Below are 16,018 nucleotides of genomic sequence, written 5' to 3'. Positions count from 1 at the left end.
TCGCAAAAAATGATTTTAATTTTTTTCAAATGGAATTGTAAATAAAATTTGGTTTTTACCATATGTATATAAAATTTTATGGCAATCGGTTGACCCGCTTCAACAGAGGGATCCTTGTTTCCATGGTAATTTGTATGGAGCCAAAGGTCCATTTTCACGAAAATTCTCCGCATTTATGGCCCAATCGACGAACATTTTTTACCAGTTCATTTTTGTGGCTTAAAACGAATCCTACAAAAAATTGTGAAAATCGTACTCTTCATATCAACGATAGTAGAGCGATTCTAGCTAATTAAAAAATCTTCAATTAAAAAAATCTTCATTAAAAAGATAGAGTGAGAATTTGGGACCAAAGTCCAGCTTTTGAATAATTTAACTTTTTTATATTTTCAATTTTTATTAAATGGTCCTTCTTTGAATAAAACTATTATTGTACATATTTAAAGATTTTCAAACATTTTAACAAAATGTTCTAACCTCATAAACTGTCATAATTAAATTGCCTTACTAGAAATTGTCTCGGTGTAGATCATCATATAACGGTATGGTATTTGAAAGGATTTTCAGTCACCTTAGAATTAAATTGGCTTCCGAATTCGTCGACATAGCACTATGACTGTTGCTTTCCTAATGAAAAATGTAGCAACATTTTAATAAAATCGGATTGTACTTACTTAGCTGGCCTTTTACAGAACATTTGTTCCATAAACCGAACTAAGAAAAGATCTCTATTCCTCTCAGTCTGTTGCTGTATTTCCCAATCTGGGATATGGCGTTTTCTGATGTCGCATTTCACTTGTTCGCTCCATCGAAGCCTTGGACTTCCAGTTCTGCGTGAGCCGTCAAGCGTCCCGTATTTATACGCCTTTTTAGCGGGTTCATCATCGCTCATGACATGGTCTAGCCAAAGCAATCGTTAGATCTCGATTCGTTCAACTATACTAATGTCGTTGTATTGTTGATACAGCTCGTTGTTCATACAACGTCGATATTCACCGTCCATTGGTCCATAGATCTTTCCAAAAAATTTTCTCTCGAACACACCAAGCACTGTCTTATCTGCTTCTGCAAGTACCGATGCTGCTGAACCATACATTAGCACGGGCAGTATCAGTGTTTTGTAAAGTGTTCATTTTGTTTGACGAGATGTGGCTTTATTCTTAAACTGCTTCCTTATCCCAAAGTAGCATCTGTTGGCCAACACTATTCATCTTCTTATTTCACTTATGACGGTGCCGAGGTAGACGAAGTCTTTTACTACCTCAAAATTGTAGGTACCAACGTTCACAGTTGGTGCGATACGCCATCAACTTGGTTTTAACCTAATCAGCATATCGCCTCCGATTTTAAACAGCTCGGCTGGTAGGTCATTGGCTCCTGCTGCCTTATTATTCTTCAGCCGGTTATTGATGTGCTTACCTCATTTTGGCCGGGTGCACAGTGGTCGAAATCACTGATCTTGCGGCCCGAAATTAATAACTTGCAAACGAATGGAGATATGTTTCTGAAATTTTGCACAAATGTAGTATGTGTCCGTGGGTAATAATGGACTAAATATGAACGACATCGGCTAATATTTTGGTATAGCTTCCATATAATGGTACCTCTTGATATTCGGTATTTTGATAATTTCCTTCCAAATAAGTTGCAGTTTGGCACTAGGGTTTCTAGAGGTCACTAAACTTTTCCACCAAAAATTGTGGACATAGGTCCACGTTTGGGTATAGGCCCCTTTTTAGTTACCACCCGATTTTCAGTATCTTGGGGGATTTAATCTACATTTTCCGCCCAAATTAGGTGTAATTTGGTATTTGGAGTTCCCAGTGGCCACCAAATTTTTCCATCAAAACTCCACCAACATTTTTTTCCATTTAATTTACACCCTCCTCTATTAATTAAAAATAAACTTTGTTTAGTTTTATTAAGAATTTATTTAACAATTAAACAAATATGAAGTTAGATATTTTGCAACAAACAAAACAAACAAAAAATTAGTCACAAGAGTGTCTGTAAATGATATAATGGAAAACGTTTCTCAGTTTTATAGTTTGATTTTTTGACTTTCGCGCCGCTAGATCAGTCATTTCGACCAGTGTGGGGCGGTAACAATACCATCTTCTTGTATTGGAAATGTGGTATTTTCGTCTTCTTCGCTACTATTGGCAAAGTGTTTCTCCCATATCAGCAAATTATCTTGCTGGCCTCTACAAGAGGATGTGCCTGTACCAAAGCCATCAGTTTGATGTTTCACTCTTTGGTAGAATTTTCCGACTTCATTCTGCCTCCTGTACATCTCGATTTTTTCACAATCCCGCTTTTCCATTTCTCTTTTTTCCTCCTTTTCTCCCGACATCTCTCTTGTGCGCTACGAGTTGCTACTGATTGTAGAGTAGCCCTATATGCTATATTTTCTTCTCGGTAGCAGCACGACACTCCTAGTCATGCCATGGGCTCCTGTGGATTTTGCGGCTGTTTGTATGTAGTGTATTGCCGAATTTGGTATCCACGCCCGCCTTGCACTCTGAATATCGTGGGTTCGATTCCCCGGCCAAGCGAAATAAAATTTTCAACGGTGGCAAAATGCCCCTCAGTAATGTTGGCGACATTTTCTGAGTATTTCAGCCATGTAAAACTTCTCTACAAGTGGTGTCTTAGGACACGCCGTTCAGACTCGGCGATAAACTGTTAAAATCGTAATTTTGAAATTGACAGCTCACCATTTTTCTAAAATGGATATTATTGAATTTCTTTTTGCTTAAGCGCAAAATCATTAGGTTCTTAATGATCTCACAAAAATATACGCCGATCGTTTTATTCGATTTATAGCTACATTGGGCACCGCAAATGTTTGTATGTATGTTTGTTTGAAATTGATGGACTAAAAAACCGCTGAACCGATCTTCCTCAAATTTCCAGAGTATATTACCATATCGCCTGAAAGTAACATAGGCTATAAAAAGTTGTGAAATTCCGAGTTGATACGGAGATATATGTACATAGCATCAGCATCGGATGTACCTCCAAACAATTTAGATTTTGTATGCCAATATCTATAGAACTTTTACAGATACAGTCTTCAAATTTGAAATGTGTGATGGAATTTGGCCTAAACTGTTGTGCCAAAATATATTGAAATCGGTTCAGATTTGTATATAGTTCCCATATATATTTTCGTCCGATTTCATGTATTTGATGCAAGAAAAACACGCTACAACATTTTCGTTTATCCCATTTCGATAGCACCTGCGGTTTCCAAACAAAATCGTAAAACCTACAAAAACCCCAAAAATGTGAACTTTGACCGCAATTTATTTAAAAGCGCTCCGGCGATTTTTTATTTTTCTAATCTATGAACATTGGAGTTTCAGAATCCGCAAAAACTTCCCAAGTGTAAGCACCTTTCATTTAAAGTTAGTTCAGGCGCACGGTGATTTGGAATGTGAGAGGGAATTTGGCCTAAAAATATATGTGCCTGAAGATATCGAAATCGGTTCAGATTTGGATATAGCTCCCATATATATTTTTTAAAAAAATGGCAACATTTAAAGTTAATATATTTATAGTCGTTTCTTCATATTTCATCTTACTCGGGATAGCGAAGCGCAACGTTTAAAGATGACTCCACAATAAGAATTTGCTACGCAAAAATTGCGATTTTCTTAAATCATTCAATAATCTTTTTCTGGTGCGGTGTAAGAAATTCAGTTAAGAGAAAAATCACTTAAACTTCTACCAAACATTAACATTTCATCCACTTTTATGGCCTCATTAAATTAACGTAATTTGTATAATTTCGTTTACGTTTAACGATGACAATAGGGTTTCATTACATTCCACTGAAATTGAAACCGGTTTTATATGTGTCTGCACAAAATCCAAAACAAACACTAAAAAAAGTGCACTTCCAAATTAAAACTCCCAAAAATGAATGTATGTATGTTTGTGCGTATGTTTTTGGTAACGAAATAAACAAACCCATTTCCTAGAAATAAATGGGGTTTTTGGATGTTTATTTTTTTGGGTTTTCTTTGTACAAGTATTATGGCATTGCACCTATCCATAATCATGATGGTGGCAGTGGTAAGTGGTGGTGTTGGTGGTGGGGTATTTTCCTTATTAACCTTTGCAAAGCTACTTCAGACTGTGTCATATGTACGAGTATGTATGTCACCTGGTGTTGTATTTGGAGTGCCGGTTAATGATTCATTACAATGCGTTCGATATTTTCATGCGGTTCGATGATGAGTGTGCCTTTTTGGTTGTAGCGCCGCAATGTATTTTGTTTTGACGATGATGTTATGTAAGAGCCGTTTGCTTAAAGTGTTTAATTTTTTTGTTTTCATTTGGTGGACTTTCAACGATTTTGTAATCGTATGCGTTTTTTGTTGGTTTGTTTGATTTTTTTGGGAAATAATATTAATCATGAGGGATTGTGTTGTTCGTGTTTTTGTTTTGATGTTGTGGTAATACTTTTGTTTTCATTTTGGCTGCCTGCATGTAGGTATATGAAAACAAAAGACTTAAGACACAAACCATAAATTTGATCAATAAATGAAAGTGAAATGAGTCAACCAATTAAGTTCAATGCCAAATTTCTTCAAATTATGGACATGACATGCAGTTCGTGGTTCTATGCAATGTTATGTGGTAATTGTTATTGCAAGTGGAATTTATAATTGTGTGTGTGTTTTTTAATATTAACACCATATGTATAGGAAATCAGTAACTTTTATCGATTGAATAGTTGGCAAATTTTCTTCTGCTTTTGTTTTTTTTATTTTACAACAATTTAATTTGTTTGTTTTGTAGTGGTTGCAAAAACAAAAGAAATTTAACAACTTTTCAATGGATAAAAGTTACTGAATTCCTATGCTGGAGTTCTTTCTTTCTGTGATTTTGAAATTTGCTTGAACATTTTTGGACAGATTTGGCGAAATGACTAATCGAATTAACTATGGAAATTACTTTCTTTTCAATTTCCGTTTTTAAATTTAACGTATAATGTGCGATTTTGCGAATATAGGGCAAACATATTGTGGATGCTAGATAGGTATTATGACGTTTGGAAATACCCCAAAAAAGCAAATCTCAATTAACACATTGTCCGTTTACTTTCATACACCATTTTCACTTTTACGTTGTGGTATTCTGGATTATTTGGGAAATGGATCACAGTTAATTATTGGTTTACTAAACATGTATATATATATATATGAATGGCTAAACACCTTCACTTCTATTGATGAACTTTTGTACGTTTTTTTGTTATATTTATATATTACTTTCCATTTTATCATTAACAAACAAATTAAACATGTGATATGTATTCTAAATATTTCACAATACAATAACAACTGTAACCAAAATATTTACACCTTTCTTTTAAAGAAAATACAAAACAAAAAGCCATCTAGCCTTGTTAACACATTAGTAAATTTCACTTTTTTCTAATTTGGCAAATTAGAAAGACACGCAACCAACGCACAATCTGTCTTTAAGACTGAATTTTTTCGATTTTTGTATTTATTGTTTTTTATCGATAAAATTGTAAACATCAATATCCAAACACACAGGCACTCACAATTTGTACAATCTGTCAAAAAATAGCATCAATACCCCATTTTGGTCTTCCAGCCACGAACTAATCGAATAAATAAACAATGGCAATGGTAATGGTGTAGCACAAAAGCATCGTTACGATGATTGGACGCAGACGCAACTTTCGCCCATTAATGTTGGCAACACACACTCGAACGAGCAGCACATCAAAAAAGCAAGTTTTTATGCGCATATCGTCTTGAATTTAAATGGCTGGTGAATATTTTTCTGTTTCTTAAAAGCCTGGGAAGTGCTTAAATCAATTGTCAAACAAGTCCTTGAATTATCAATAGTCTATTTAAAAGTTGGGGAGAAATTTTGGCTTTGGGTTATTACAGTTTAGCCCAGTAAAACAATTAATGGCAAAACATTATTATTACTTACTTACTTACTTAGTTGGCCCATTACAGAACATTTGTTCCATAGACCGAACTAAGAAAAGATCTCCATTCCTCTCTGTTTTTCGCTTGACTTTTTGGAATACCGCGCCTTTTCATTTCTTCATCCATTTGTATGCTCCATCGAAGCTTAGGCCTGCCGATTCTGCGTGCACCGCCATGTGGTATGTATTCATACGCCTTTTTAGCGGGTTCATCATCGCTCATTCTCATGATATGGCCTAGCCAACGCAATCGTTGCATCTCGATACGTTTAACTATATGCATGTCTTTGTTTAGCTTATATAGCTCGTGGTTCATACGACGTCGATATTCACCGTCAACGCAAATCGGCCCGTAGATCTTTCGAAGAATTTTCCTCTCAAACACACCAAGCACAGCCTTATCTGCTTGCGCAAGTACCCATGCTTCGGAGCCATTATTATTAAGTGGTTTTTATATTTGCTCCCCCAACATTCACCTATTAAATATATTAAGGGATGAAACATGTTTACGTTGTACACAACATTTGCAAAATTGCTTCACATAACTAAGTTGTAAGATAATACTCTGCTATCCAATATTTAATATATGTAGCTTGCAAACTTATCAAGATACAAATCAAGTTACAACTCGTAATATTTAAGATTGAGCTTTATAATTTGGTCCTGAAGTTTCTATTACTCCTAGGATATTTGGTATTGAATATACGTTTTAATATAGCCCACATATGTACCTCGCGATTTTCGGTATTTTGAAGGCTTAGCCTCATTATCACATCGAAATGGCTGAAAGTACAAAACATTCTCACAGAAATTCGTCAGAACATGTTCACGTTTTAATATAGCCCCCATAGAAAGGTACCTCCTGATATTCTTTATATTGAAGGTTTTAACATCATTATCACTTCGTTGCGGGTTTAGAACTTCCCTTCAGAAATTTGACAATACAGATCCACATTTTGATATATTATCCAAAGAACGAAACCTCCCGATTATTAGCCTTTTTATTAGTTAGTCTTCGCTAGTGGTATAAAACACGAACTAGTATAGTTCCCATATAATGTTACTGCACGATTTTCCATATTTTGAACGTGTTAGCTGCTTTATCCTAAAGAAATGAAAGGTATTTAGTCTGCGATAAATAAGAAGTACTCCCGATTTTTTGCATATTTTGGAAGAATTTTGCTACTTTGAGGATTGTAGCTTATTTTTCATACAAAAATAGCAGTAATTCTACATTTAAGGTTCCGAAGGGACAGAACATTTTTCTACGTGCATATGTGCACATTTTGTTACTTTCTTACTTACCTCGCCTTTTCATCACTTCATCCACTTGTTTGCGTCATCTATTCCTTGGTCTGCTAATTCTGCGTACACCGCCAAGCGCCCAGTATTTATACGCATTTTTAGCGGGCCTAGCCAACGCAATCGTTGCATCTCGATACGTTTAGCTATATTGATGTCGAGAATTTTTCTCTCAAACACACCAAGCACTGCCATGTCTGCTTGCGCAAGTACCCAGGCTTCGGAGCCTGGTCACAGGTAGTATCTGTGTTTTGTAGAGCGATATTTTTGTTTGACGAGATGTGGCTTTGTTTTTAAACTGCTTACTTAAACCAAAAAAGCATCTGTTGACCAATACAATTCTTCTTTTTATTTCACAACTGTTGTCGTTTGTTGTGTTTACGGAACCAACTTCTACAGGTTAACTTATAGGAACCAACTTCCACAGGCCAACTTGGTCTTTTCGCCGTTTACTGCCAGACCCACTTTAGCAGATTCTCATTCGACCATCCTAAAGGCATCAGATACTTCTTTTACTGATCGTCCCATGATGTCTATATCATCAGCATATGCAAGTAACATGTGGCTGTTGGTGTAGATTGTGCCACTTCTATTGACGTTTGCCTCTCGTATAACCTTTTCCAGCAGGATGTTGAAGAGTTCACACGAAAGGCTGTCTCTTTGTCTGAAACCTCTTTTGGTACTAAACTGTTCGAAGAGGTTCTTCCCTATTTTAACTGAAGTCATTTTACAAAGCCGAATGAGATTTGCGGGGATACGAAATTCAGACATGGCTTGGAATACCTTTGAACGCAGCAGGCTGTTTAAGGCTGCTTTATAATCGAAAAAAGGTGGTAGGTGTCGATCTGCATCTCTTGGGTCTTCTCCAGGATTTGCCGCAGGGTAAATATCTGGTCAATGGTGGACTTGCCAGGTCTAAAGCCGCATTGGTATGGTCCAATTATCTCGTTGACCATAGGCTTTAGTCGTTCGCACAATATCCCTGACACGATCTTGTAGGCAATATGGAGTAGATTTATGCCCCTATAGTTAGAGCATACAGTCTTATCTTCTTTCTTGTAGATGGGACACAGGATACTCAGGTTCCAATCGTCGGGTACTCGTTCTTCCTGTCAGATGGTGCTAACTAGCAGATGAATACACCTTATCAAGCTGTCGCCTCCGTGTTTGAACAGCTCGGCTTATAGTAACCTATAAGCGGTAAGCCATCGGCTCCTGCCGATTTATTGCTGTCTTTACCTCATCTTGGCTGGGCGGTATACATTCAATATCATCTTCTGGAATTGGGTCTGTGGTATCTTCGTCGTCTTCGCTGCTATTGGATACTAACAGTTTTGAAAAATGTTCTTTCCATATCCTGAGCATACTATCTGTATCAGTTACCAAATTACCTTGCTGGTCTCTACACGAGGATGTGCCTGTACCAAAGCCATCAGTTTGATGCTTGACTCTTTGGTAGAATTTTCTGACTTCATTCTGGTTCCACATTTTGTTATTACCCCCATATCACGGTACCACACGGTTTTATCTACTTTGAGGTCATTAGCTACATTTTCCGACCAAAATATCTCCAATTTGCAATTTTAGGTTTCTAGTGTTTAGAAAACTTATCCACAAAAATTTTAGACATACATAGATCCGCACTTCGGAATAACCCCCAATATAAATTATTGTTCCTCCCAACCGAAATGGTTGTAATTATGGTAAGCGGGTTAGGAGATTGGAAGGTAAACCGTTCCGCTCGATGTGAAGACTTTTAACTTTTTTTTAATTCTCGAATTCTCAATAGGTAGAAACCTCCACGCATCAATATAGGTTCATATTTAGGTATATACCCCATGTGAAGGTATCTCGCTATTTTACGTATTTAATCGTCAAAATTGAATTTTGACTTCTCCTAGGAATGACGTGACGGAAGAGCTTAGTACTTTAATAAACGAAAGGAAACTAAATTTTCCACTTTACTTCAATACAACTCGTGATGGAGGGTATAAAAAGTTCGTCCCCACCGAATTTGTCGTCGTTCTTACTTGTTTAGGTTACTATAAGCTTCGCGGTGTCAGTGGAAGGCAGATTCGATTTCCAGGCCAGGACAACATTGCACCGACTTAGCCAGGGGAGTCTACAAGTGGACTACAACGATAAAAAGTTGATCATATATCATTGAGCTAACAGTAATTGGCGTGCACTCACTGATAGAAGAGAAGTCACCTTTGTCCTTCCGTGGATGAGTGTGGGAACATATGTATTTGTATGTATAATTCGGTCCATTATATATTGGGTGCCACTGATACCCACGCCAAACAACATCAAATTTTCAACGGTGACAAAATACCCATCATTGTCATGTTGGCGACATTTAAAAATTCTATAAAAGTGGTATGAGAGAAGTCTTAGTTTTCGCTTCTGGGATATTTGTGCCAAAATATTATATAGGAAAGAATGGATCTTCACTACCACAGGAATTACTAGCGGTAAGAGTTTCGAAACTACTCAAAATTCGGGCTGCACTTCAGACCAACATTTGTTATTGGAAAACTACTCAAATAAAATCCCATTTTCCTATTTTGCGCCTTAAGACTAACGAGGGTATATTCACATTCATACGATCTTCACTAAAATATACCTGGAGTCCAAAGCATGTTTGGATTCTATGTAGCCGTCCGTTTGTTTGGCTGGCTATTGCGATTTTTGTGCAAACTGAGATCAAGTCTGAAGTTCCTTTAGGACGGATCATAAACTATATAGGTCCACTCACTACAAAATTTAAATTTTTTTCGCAAAAATGCAGTTAAATCAAATGTATCGGATTATCTTTGCAGCAGATTGTCCTCACGACCCAAATTACGATAAAACATTTTTTTGGCAGCAAGTCCACAAAAACTCTAAAAACCTGCCGGCACCAACTAAAGTAACTGATTAATACTATAACTTACAATTGAATATACAATTTGGCCGAAACTTTGTACATCATAGAATTTCTTACAATCGTGCATCAAGTGCAAGACGGTCTATATCGGACAACTCCTTCCGTTACCTTCCTCAAAATAGTTCAAAAATTTCGCTTAAGTGCAGTTTAAGCGTCACTGAAGATAGTCTTTGTGTTTTTGATAACACAGATATATTCCATGCTTCCTGATATAATGACACCTTAGAGTAGAACAATCCTATGGCTACCAACTGAATTGTTGGTTCGCATGATAACTATAGTAACGAATGATTCTCAAAATTAAATCCAGATCCAAAATGACCTTTGCATATCCATTCTTTCAGGTATTTTTGTACCTTTATGGGGGAGAAGAAATATTAAGATGTACAAATTTCGGTCCAAATCGATTAATACATTCGAGAATTATAGTGTACACCGGTAGTGCGAATCTCTAACTCATTTTTTTAGTTATCGACAAAAATCGGTAAAATTAAAAGCTTCGTTCGGTAAAATTAGAAGCTTCGTTCACACACAAAAATAGCATTCTAATATACATACCTGATAATCGGACTATCATATTATATCATATATCACCATAAAATGACCTTCCCCTTAATATGAAAAAAATAAAATGCTTATAATTTCGGTAATAGTTCTACCGATAGCAACAGTGTTGTCATATTTTATCTGAACTTTTCCCAGCAAAAAATATGGAAGCCAGATGAGCCGAATAAACCGCCAGAAAGCTGAAAAATAATGGTTTATTTTAAATAAATCCCCATTTGTGGGTATTTACTTGGGTATTTACTATATTGAATCGCAAATACTGCTTCTTACACCCTTTTCCTGGGTTTCGGTTGTGAAATTGTTTCAAAATGTACAGTTTTATAGTATTCTGAACACATGGGTAAATGGTGGGTAATGGGGGGCACCCCCAAACGTAGACCTACGTTAACAAATTTTTGCGAGCATATTTTGGGGGGCCTCCGTGTTGCAATGGATAGCACGTCCGCCTTGCACTCAGAAGGTCTGCGGTTCGAATCCCAGCCCAAGCAACATCAATAAATTTTCAACGGTGGGAAAATTCCCCCTCAGTAATGTTGGCGACATTTCCTAAGTATTTCAGCCATAAAAAACTTCTCTACAAGTGGTGTCTTATGACACGCCGTTCGGACTCGGCGATATGTCCCATGGACATAAAACCCCCACTTTCGATTCCTAAAGTTCTGTTGGTATACAAAACATTTGAGGAAAATTTTGGCACCCTACGTCAATTGGTTCGGCAGTTAAATAGTTTTTACCCACCATTAGGGTAAATACTCGAAATCGGGGGTTATATGGCGGCTACCCCCAAACGTGGACCTACGTTGACAAATTTTTGCGAGCATATTTTGTGTGTGTGTGACTTACTGTGCCAAATTACAGCCAATATGATTGTAAAATGTGGCTAATTTGGGAAAAATACCTTAAATTGGGAGGTACGGTTATATGGGGGCTATATCAAAACATGGACCCAAAACCCCCATTCCCATCAATTACTAAAGTTCTATTGGTATAAAAAACATTTGAGGAACATTTTGGCGCCCCACATCAATTGGTTCGGCAGTTAAAACGTCTTTACCCACCATTTGGGGCATTTACCCAAGTATTTACCCACGTGTTCAGAATACTATAAAACTGTCAATTATGAAACAATTTCACAACCGGAATACAAGAAAAAGGTGTAAGATGCTGTATTTGCAATTCAATATAGTAAATACCCACAAATGGCTATTTACCCAATTTACCGGGTATTTAAACACTGTCCATCTCTATACATTTCTACGACGACAACAAAACAGAAGGTTGTGCGTTCAACGCTCACCTTCGGCAAACAATTTTTTTGTTAGCTAAATTACGAAGAGTTGGTGATGCACGTGTATACATTGAACAACACTTAATGGTCGTGGCACGGTGTGTAGTGTGTTTGAATATAAATCGCATGTTAAAATCCAGCAAAGAGCAAAATAAAAAAAATTTGGCGAAGGTTGAAATTGAGCATATGTTCACCCCAGCTGCTGTAACAATAAAACATATTTATGTTTTAGATTATTTTACAACTTCTAGTGGCCATAAAATCACTAGCTGTAATTTGTAAGTAATTACGACCACCAACAAGTACTATAAAACCCGTTATTTGGGAATGGGATTTTTACTGGGATATATTGGCTACATGTGGCCTATACGTCTTTTGTTTTTTTCTTAATTATACCCTACACCACTATGTGGTAAGGGGTATTATGTGTTAGTGCATTTGTATGTAACATACAAAAGGAAGCGAGATAGACCCATAGTTCCTTCTAGGGATATACATAGAATCACTTTCTGAGTCGATTTATGCATGTCCGTCCGTCCGTCCGTCCGTTCGCAACATACAGGTCGCATTTGTTGACCGATTTCGCTGAAAATTGGGGAATACCATTTTTTAGCCGTCGGAAGATCAAGTTCGAAGATGGGATATATCGGTCCACGTTTTGGTATAGCCCCCATATAACGGTACCCCCCGATTTACGGTATTTTGACGTTTTCAGCTACATTTTCAGACCGATTTGGCTATAATTTGACATTTAGGGTTCTTAAGTGTCAATAAACATATATAACAAAACTTGTGGACATAGGTCCACGTTTTGGTATAGCCCCCATACAACGGTACCCCCCGATTTGCGGTATTTTGACGTTTTTAGCTAAATTTTTAGACCGATTTAGCTATAACTTGACATTTAGGGTTCTTAAGTATCAATAAACTTATATAACAAAAGTTGTGGACATAGGTCCACGTTTTGGTATAGCCCCCATATAACGGTACCCCCCCAATTTACGGTATTTTGACGTTTTTAGCTACATTTTGAGACCGATGTAGCTATAATTTAACATTTAGGGTTCTTAAGTGTCAATAAACTTATATAACAAAAGTTGTGGACATAGGTCCCCGTTTTGGTATAGCCCCCATATAACGGTGCCTCCCGATTTACGGTGTTTTGATGTTTTTAGCTACATTTTCAGACCGATATAGCTATAATTTGACATTTAGGGTTCTTAAGTGTCAATAAACTTATATAACAAAAGTTGTGGACATAGCTCCATGTTTTGGTATAGCCCCCATATAACGGTACCCCCCGATTTACGGTATTTTGACAGTTTTAGCTACATTTTCAGACCGATTTAGCTATATTTTGACACTTAAAGTTCTTAAATGTCAATAAACTTATATGACAAAACTTGTGGACCTAGGTCCACGTTTTGGTATAGCCCCCATATAACGGTTCATTTAAGTTCATATTTTCGTATAGCCCAGATACCTCCGAACTAGCTGTTAATGACATTTGAAGTTCCCACATTATGTACCGATTTTCGATATTTTGAAGATTCTAGCTAATTTTTTTTTACCGAATTAGGAGTAATTTGACATTAAAGGCTCCCATCAAAAACTGTCAACATAGGCCCATGTTTTATTATAACCCCTATATAACAGTACCTCCCAATTTCTAGCCCACCGAAAATTGTCAACATACATAGTTAGATATAGGCACCATAAAAAGGGCCTCCCGAATGAAGCATAAATGTACATAAACATTATCTGACATTTTAACGTACCCACTTAAAGTTGGGGACAGGAATGAAAAGTAATTATTCCATTTTAGTTCAGAATATTTTATGGTGGAGGGTATGAAAAGTTCGGCCCGGCCGAACTTAATGCTTTTTTACTTGTTTTTTATTGTTTCTAACTTAAATTGGCGAGTTATTTTCAAATCCAGAAGCAGTCCAGCAGCTCTTGTTTTTGAGATATAGCTTAGGGCCTTATTTTACAATTTTTCCCACATTTTCCTTATCACTGGTCATCAAAACTTATTTTGGGTGTTTTAGAAACATGAGTTAAGCAGACGCCGTATGCTCGATCCATACAGTTTTTTTTGTAAAAAATGAATGCGTGGGATACTTTCGGTTATCCAGTGAAAATAAAGGTGTCGAATAGGGTGTAACATCAGTGTGCTGCGACCCAAACATATCATCTTTCGAAATACTTCGCATGCTTATTTTTCTCAACTTCATAATTTAAATGTTGATGTTATCATTTCACAAAATTGTTTATATCAAACATGTGTGGTCAGTGACTTAAATCAACTGTTAGTTTGATTTGATTTATTAAAGTTAATGTCATATTAAATCACAAATTATGTAATCAAGTTTAATAGATCGATTTATATATATCATTCACTTCTATTCTTCTTTGTCAAAAGGTTATTGCACTATTCCGTAAAATATTGGTTTGATGGTTTGTTGTGTAGAAACACATATTCAATACTAATAAACTTGTCAATACCTTCAAATTTGCCAAGAAAACAAAAAATATAGAACTCTTTGTGGTTCGCCAAATGTCAAAAAACACATAATTTGTTTGTTCAAAATATAATAACCACTAATTCATTCATGTCATTAGTTTATTCGCACAGAAGAATAAACGTTTTTAGAAATGAACTTTGTGTTTAATATTTTTTATTGATTCAGCTGTGAGTTATTTTTAACACGACTCGTGTAGATGTTAGCCGAGATGATAGTTTTTCCAAAAATATTCATATGTTCTCTTTTTTCGTCTTTCATTAAAATTTTAGATCACTTCTTTTTGGTGTTTACTATTTAGTGTGGGATGCCTAACGACAACGTGGAGAAAGTTTGCAGAATATTTTTAAATATTTAATTTTTCCAATTTATATCTTCTTCTATACATGTCTATAGTATTCTTAATTAAAAATGTAAATTTTAGTACTTCTCAATATTTTACACAATGGGGTCAATAGAACTTGATATTCGTTCGGTTTATATTTATAATGATTAAGATGCATAGTGGTATAATAGGTATAATATGTCAAAGCAACAATATGAAATGTTATGCTATGTTTAGATAATATTATGCATATTCATATAACAGTTCGTGCAAAAAAATTATATAAGTGTAGATAGAAATACAACGTGGTAATTTGTCAGAACGTCAAAATCGGGGCTTAGGGTTGTTTTCTGTATTACTATCCAGATTATTATGATACTACAAGAATCGGGATTAATTCCACCTATCTTATTCTTGGAGTGTCCTACATTTATCTATATCTCTGGCCTCAGTATGAACTCCCAATTTATCGATGCAAAAGCCCAGAATCATTTATACATATATAATTAAGGACCAAAAGTTTATAGAGAATAATATTCCCTCTAGTATTCAAAAGATTTACTTTAATTTTTTTGGATTTTTTTACCCAGATCATTCGAAATATAAAACCTGCATATAACTTTATTATTATAATATTTGTTTTTTTTCATTACAGCATGGATGGTGCGGCTGATGTCAACATAAGGTTATCAAATATGTTGAGAACAACAACTGAAAATTATACTTAATTAATTATTACAACTCAAGAAAGGAAAAATAGACAAAGAATTGAGCCAAACAAATAAATTTTATCTAACCGGCTGACTCAAGTGTGAAGATAGATCATGGGCCGGAAGTCTCAAACAACATTTAGTAATACTACAACGACAACAACAACAAGTAAACATATGCCGCTCAAAATGTTAAAACATCAGAAAAATAACAAAACGTTTGTTGCTATCAAAAGTTGGCAACAATTTCCCCTGTTAATGCTGTTGGCAATTGCCCTGTTCACAAATATTGTTGGTAAGTGACAAAAACACATAAAATTGAATTTTGTACGAATTTACATGCAAACATAGTACTACACGATATATGTATGTACATTGTGTCGGTTTTATCAGTT

At 35.8% G+C, this 16,018-nt stretch overlaps 1 protein-coding gene across 4 annotated transcripts in view; it reads left to right on the top strand.

Moving 5' to 3' along the window:
• pwn (calcium-binding EGF-like domain-containing protein pawn) overlaps positions 1–16,018 on the top strand; it is a 155,485-nt gene that overhangs the window by 31,322 nt on the left and 108,145 nt on the right. For all 4 annotated transcript variants that reach the window (XM_073991397.1, XM_073991396.1, XM_073991395.1 and 1 more), the window contains exon 3: positions 15,569–15,918. In XM_073991397.1, coding sequence (XP_073847498.1) covers positions 15,738–15,918 — 181 coding nt within the window. In that variant the 5' untranslated portion in view covers positions 15,569–15,737. The remainder of the gene's footprint in view (positions 1–15,568; positions 15,919–16,018) is intronic.

This window comes from Musca autumnalis, unplaced genomic scaffold, assembly GCF_047663935.1.
Source record: "Musca autumnalis isolate F117 unplaced genomic scaffold, ASM4766393v1 scaffold_5, whole genome shotgun sequence".
In the NCBI taxonomy this organism is placed as follows: Eukaryota; Metazoa; Arthropoda; class Insecta; order Diptera; family Muscidae; genus Musca; species Musca autumnalis.
Note: the sequence above shows the minus strand (reverse complement) of the source record. Positions and strands in the feature narration are given on the sequence as shown.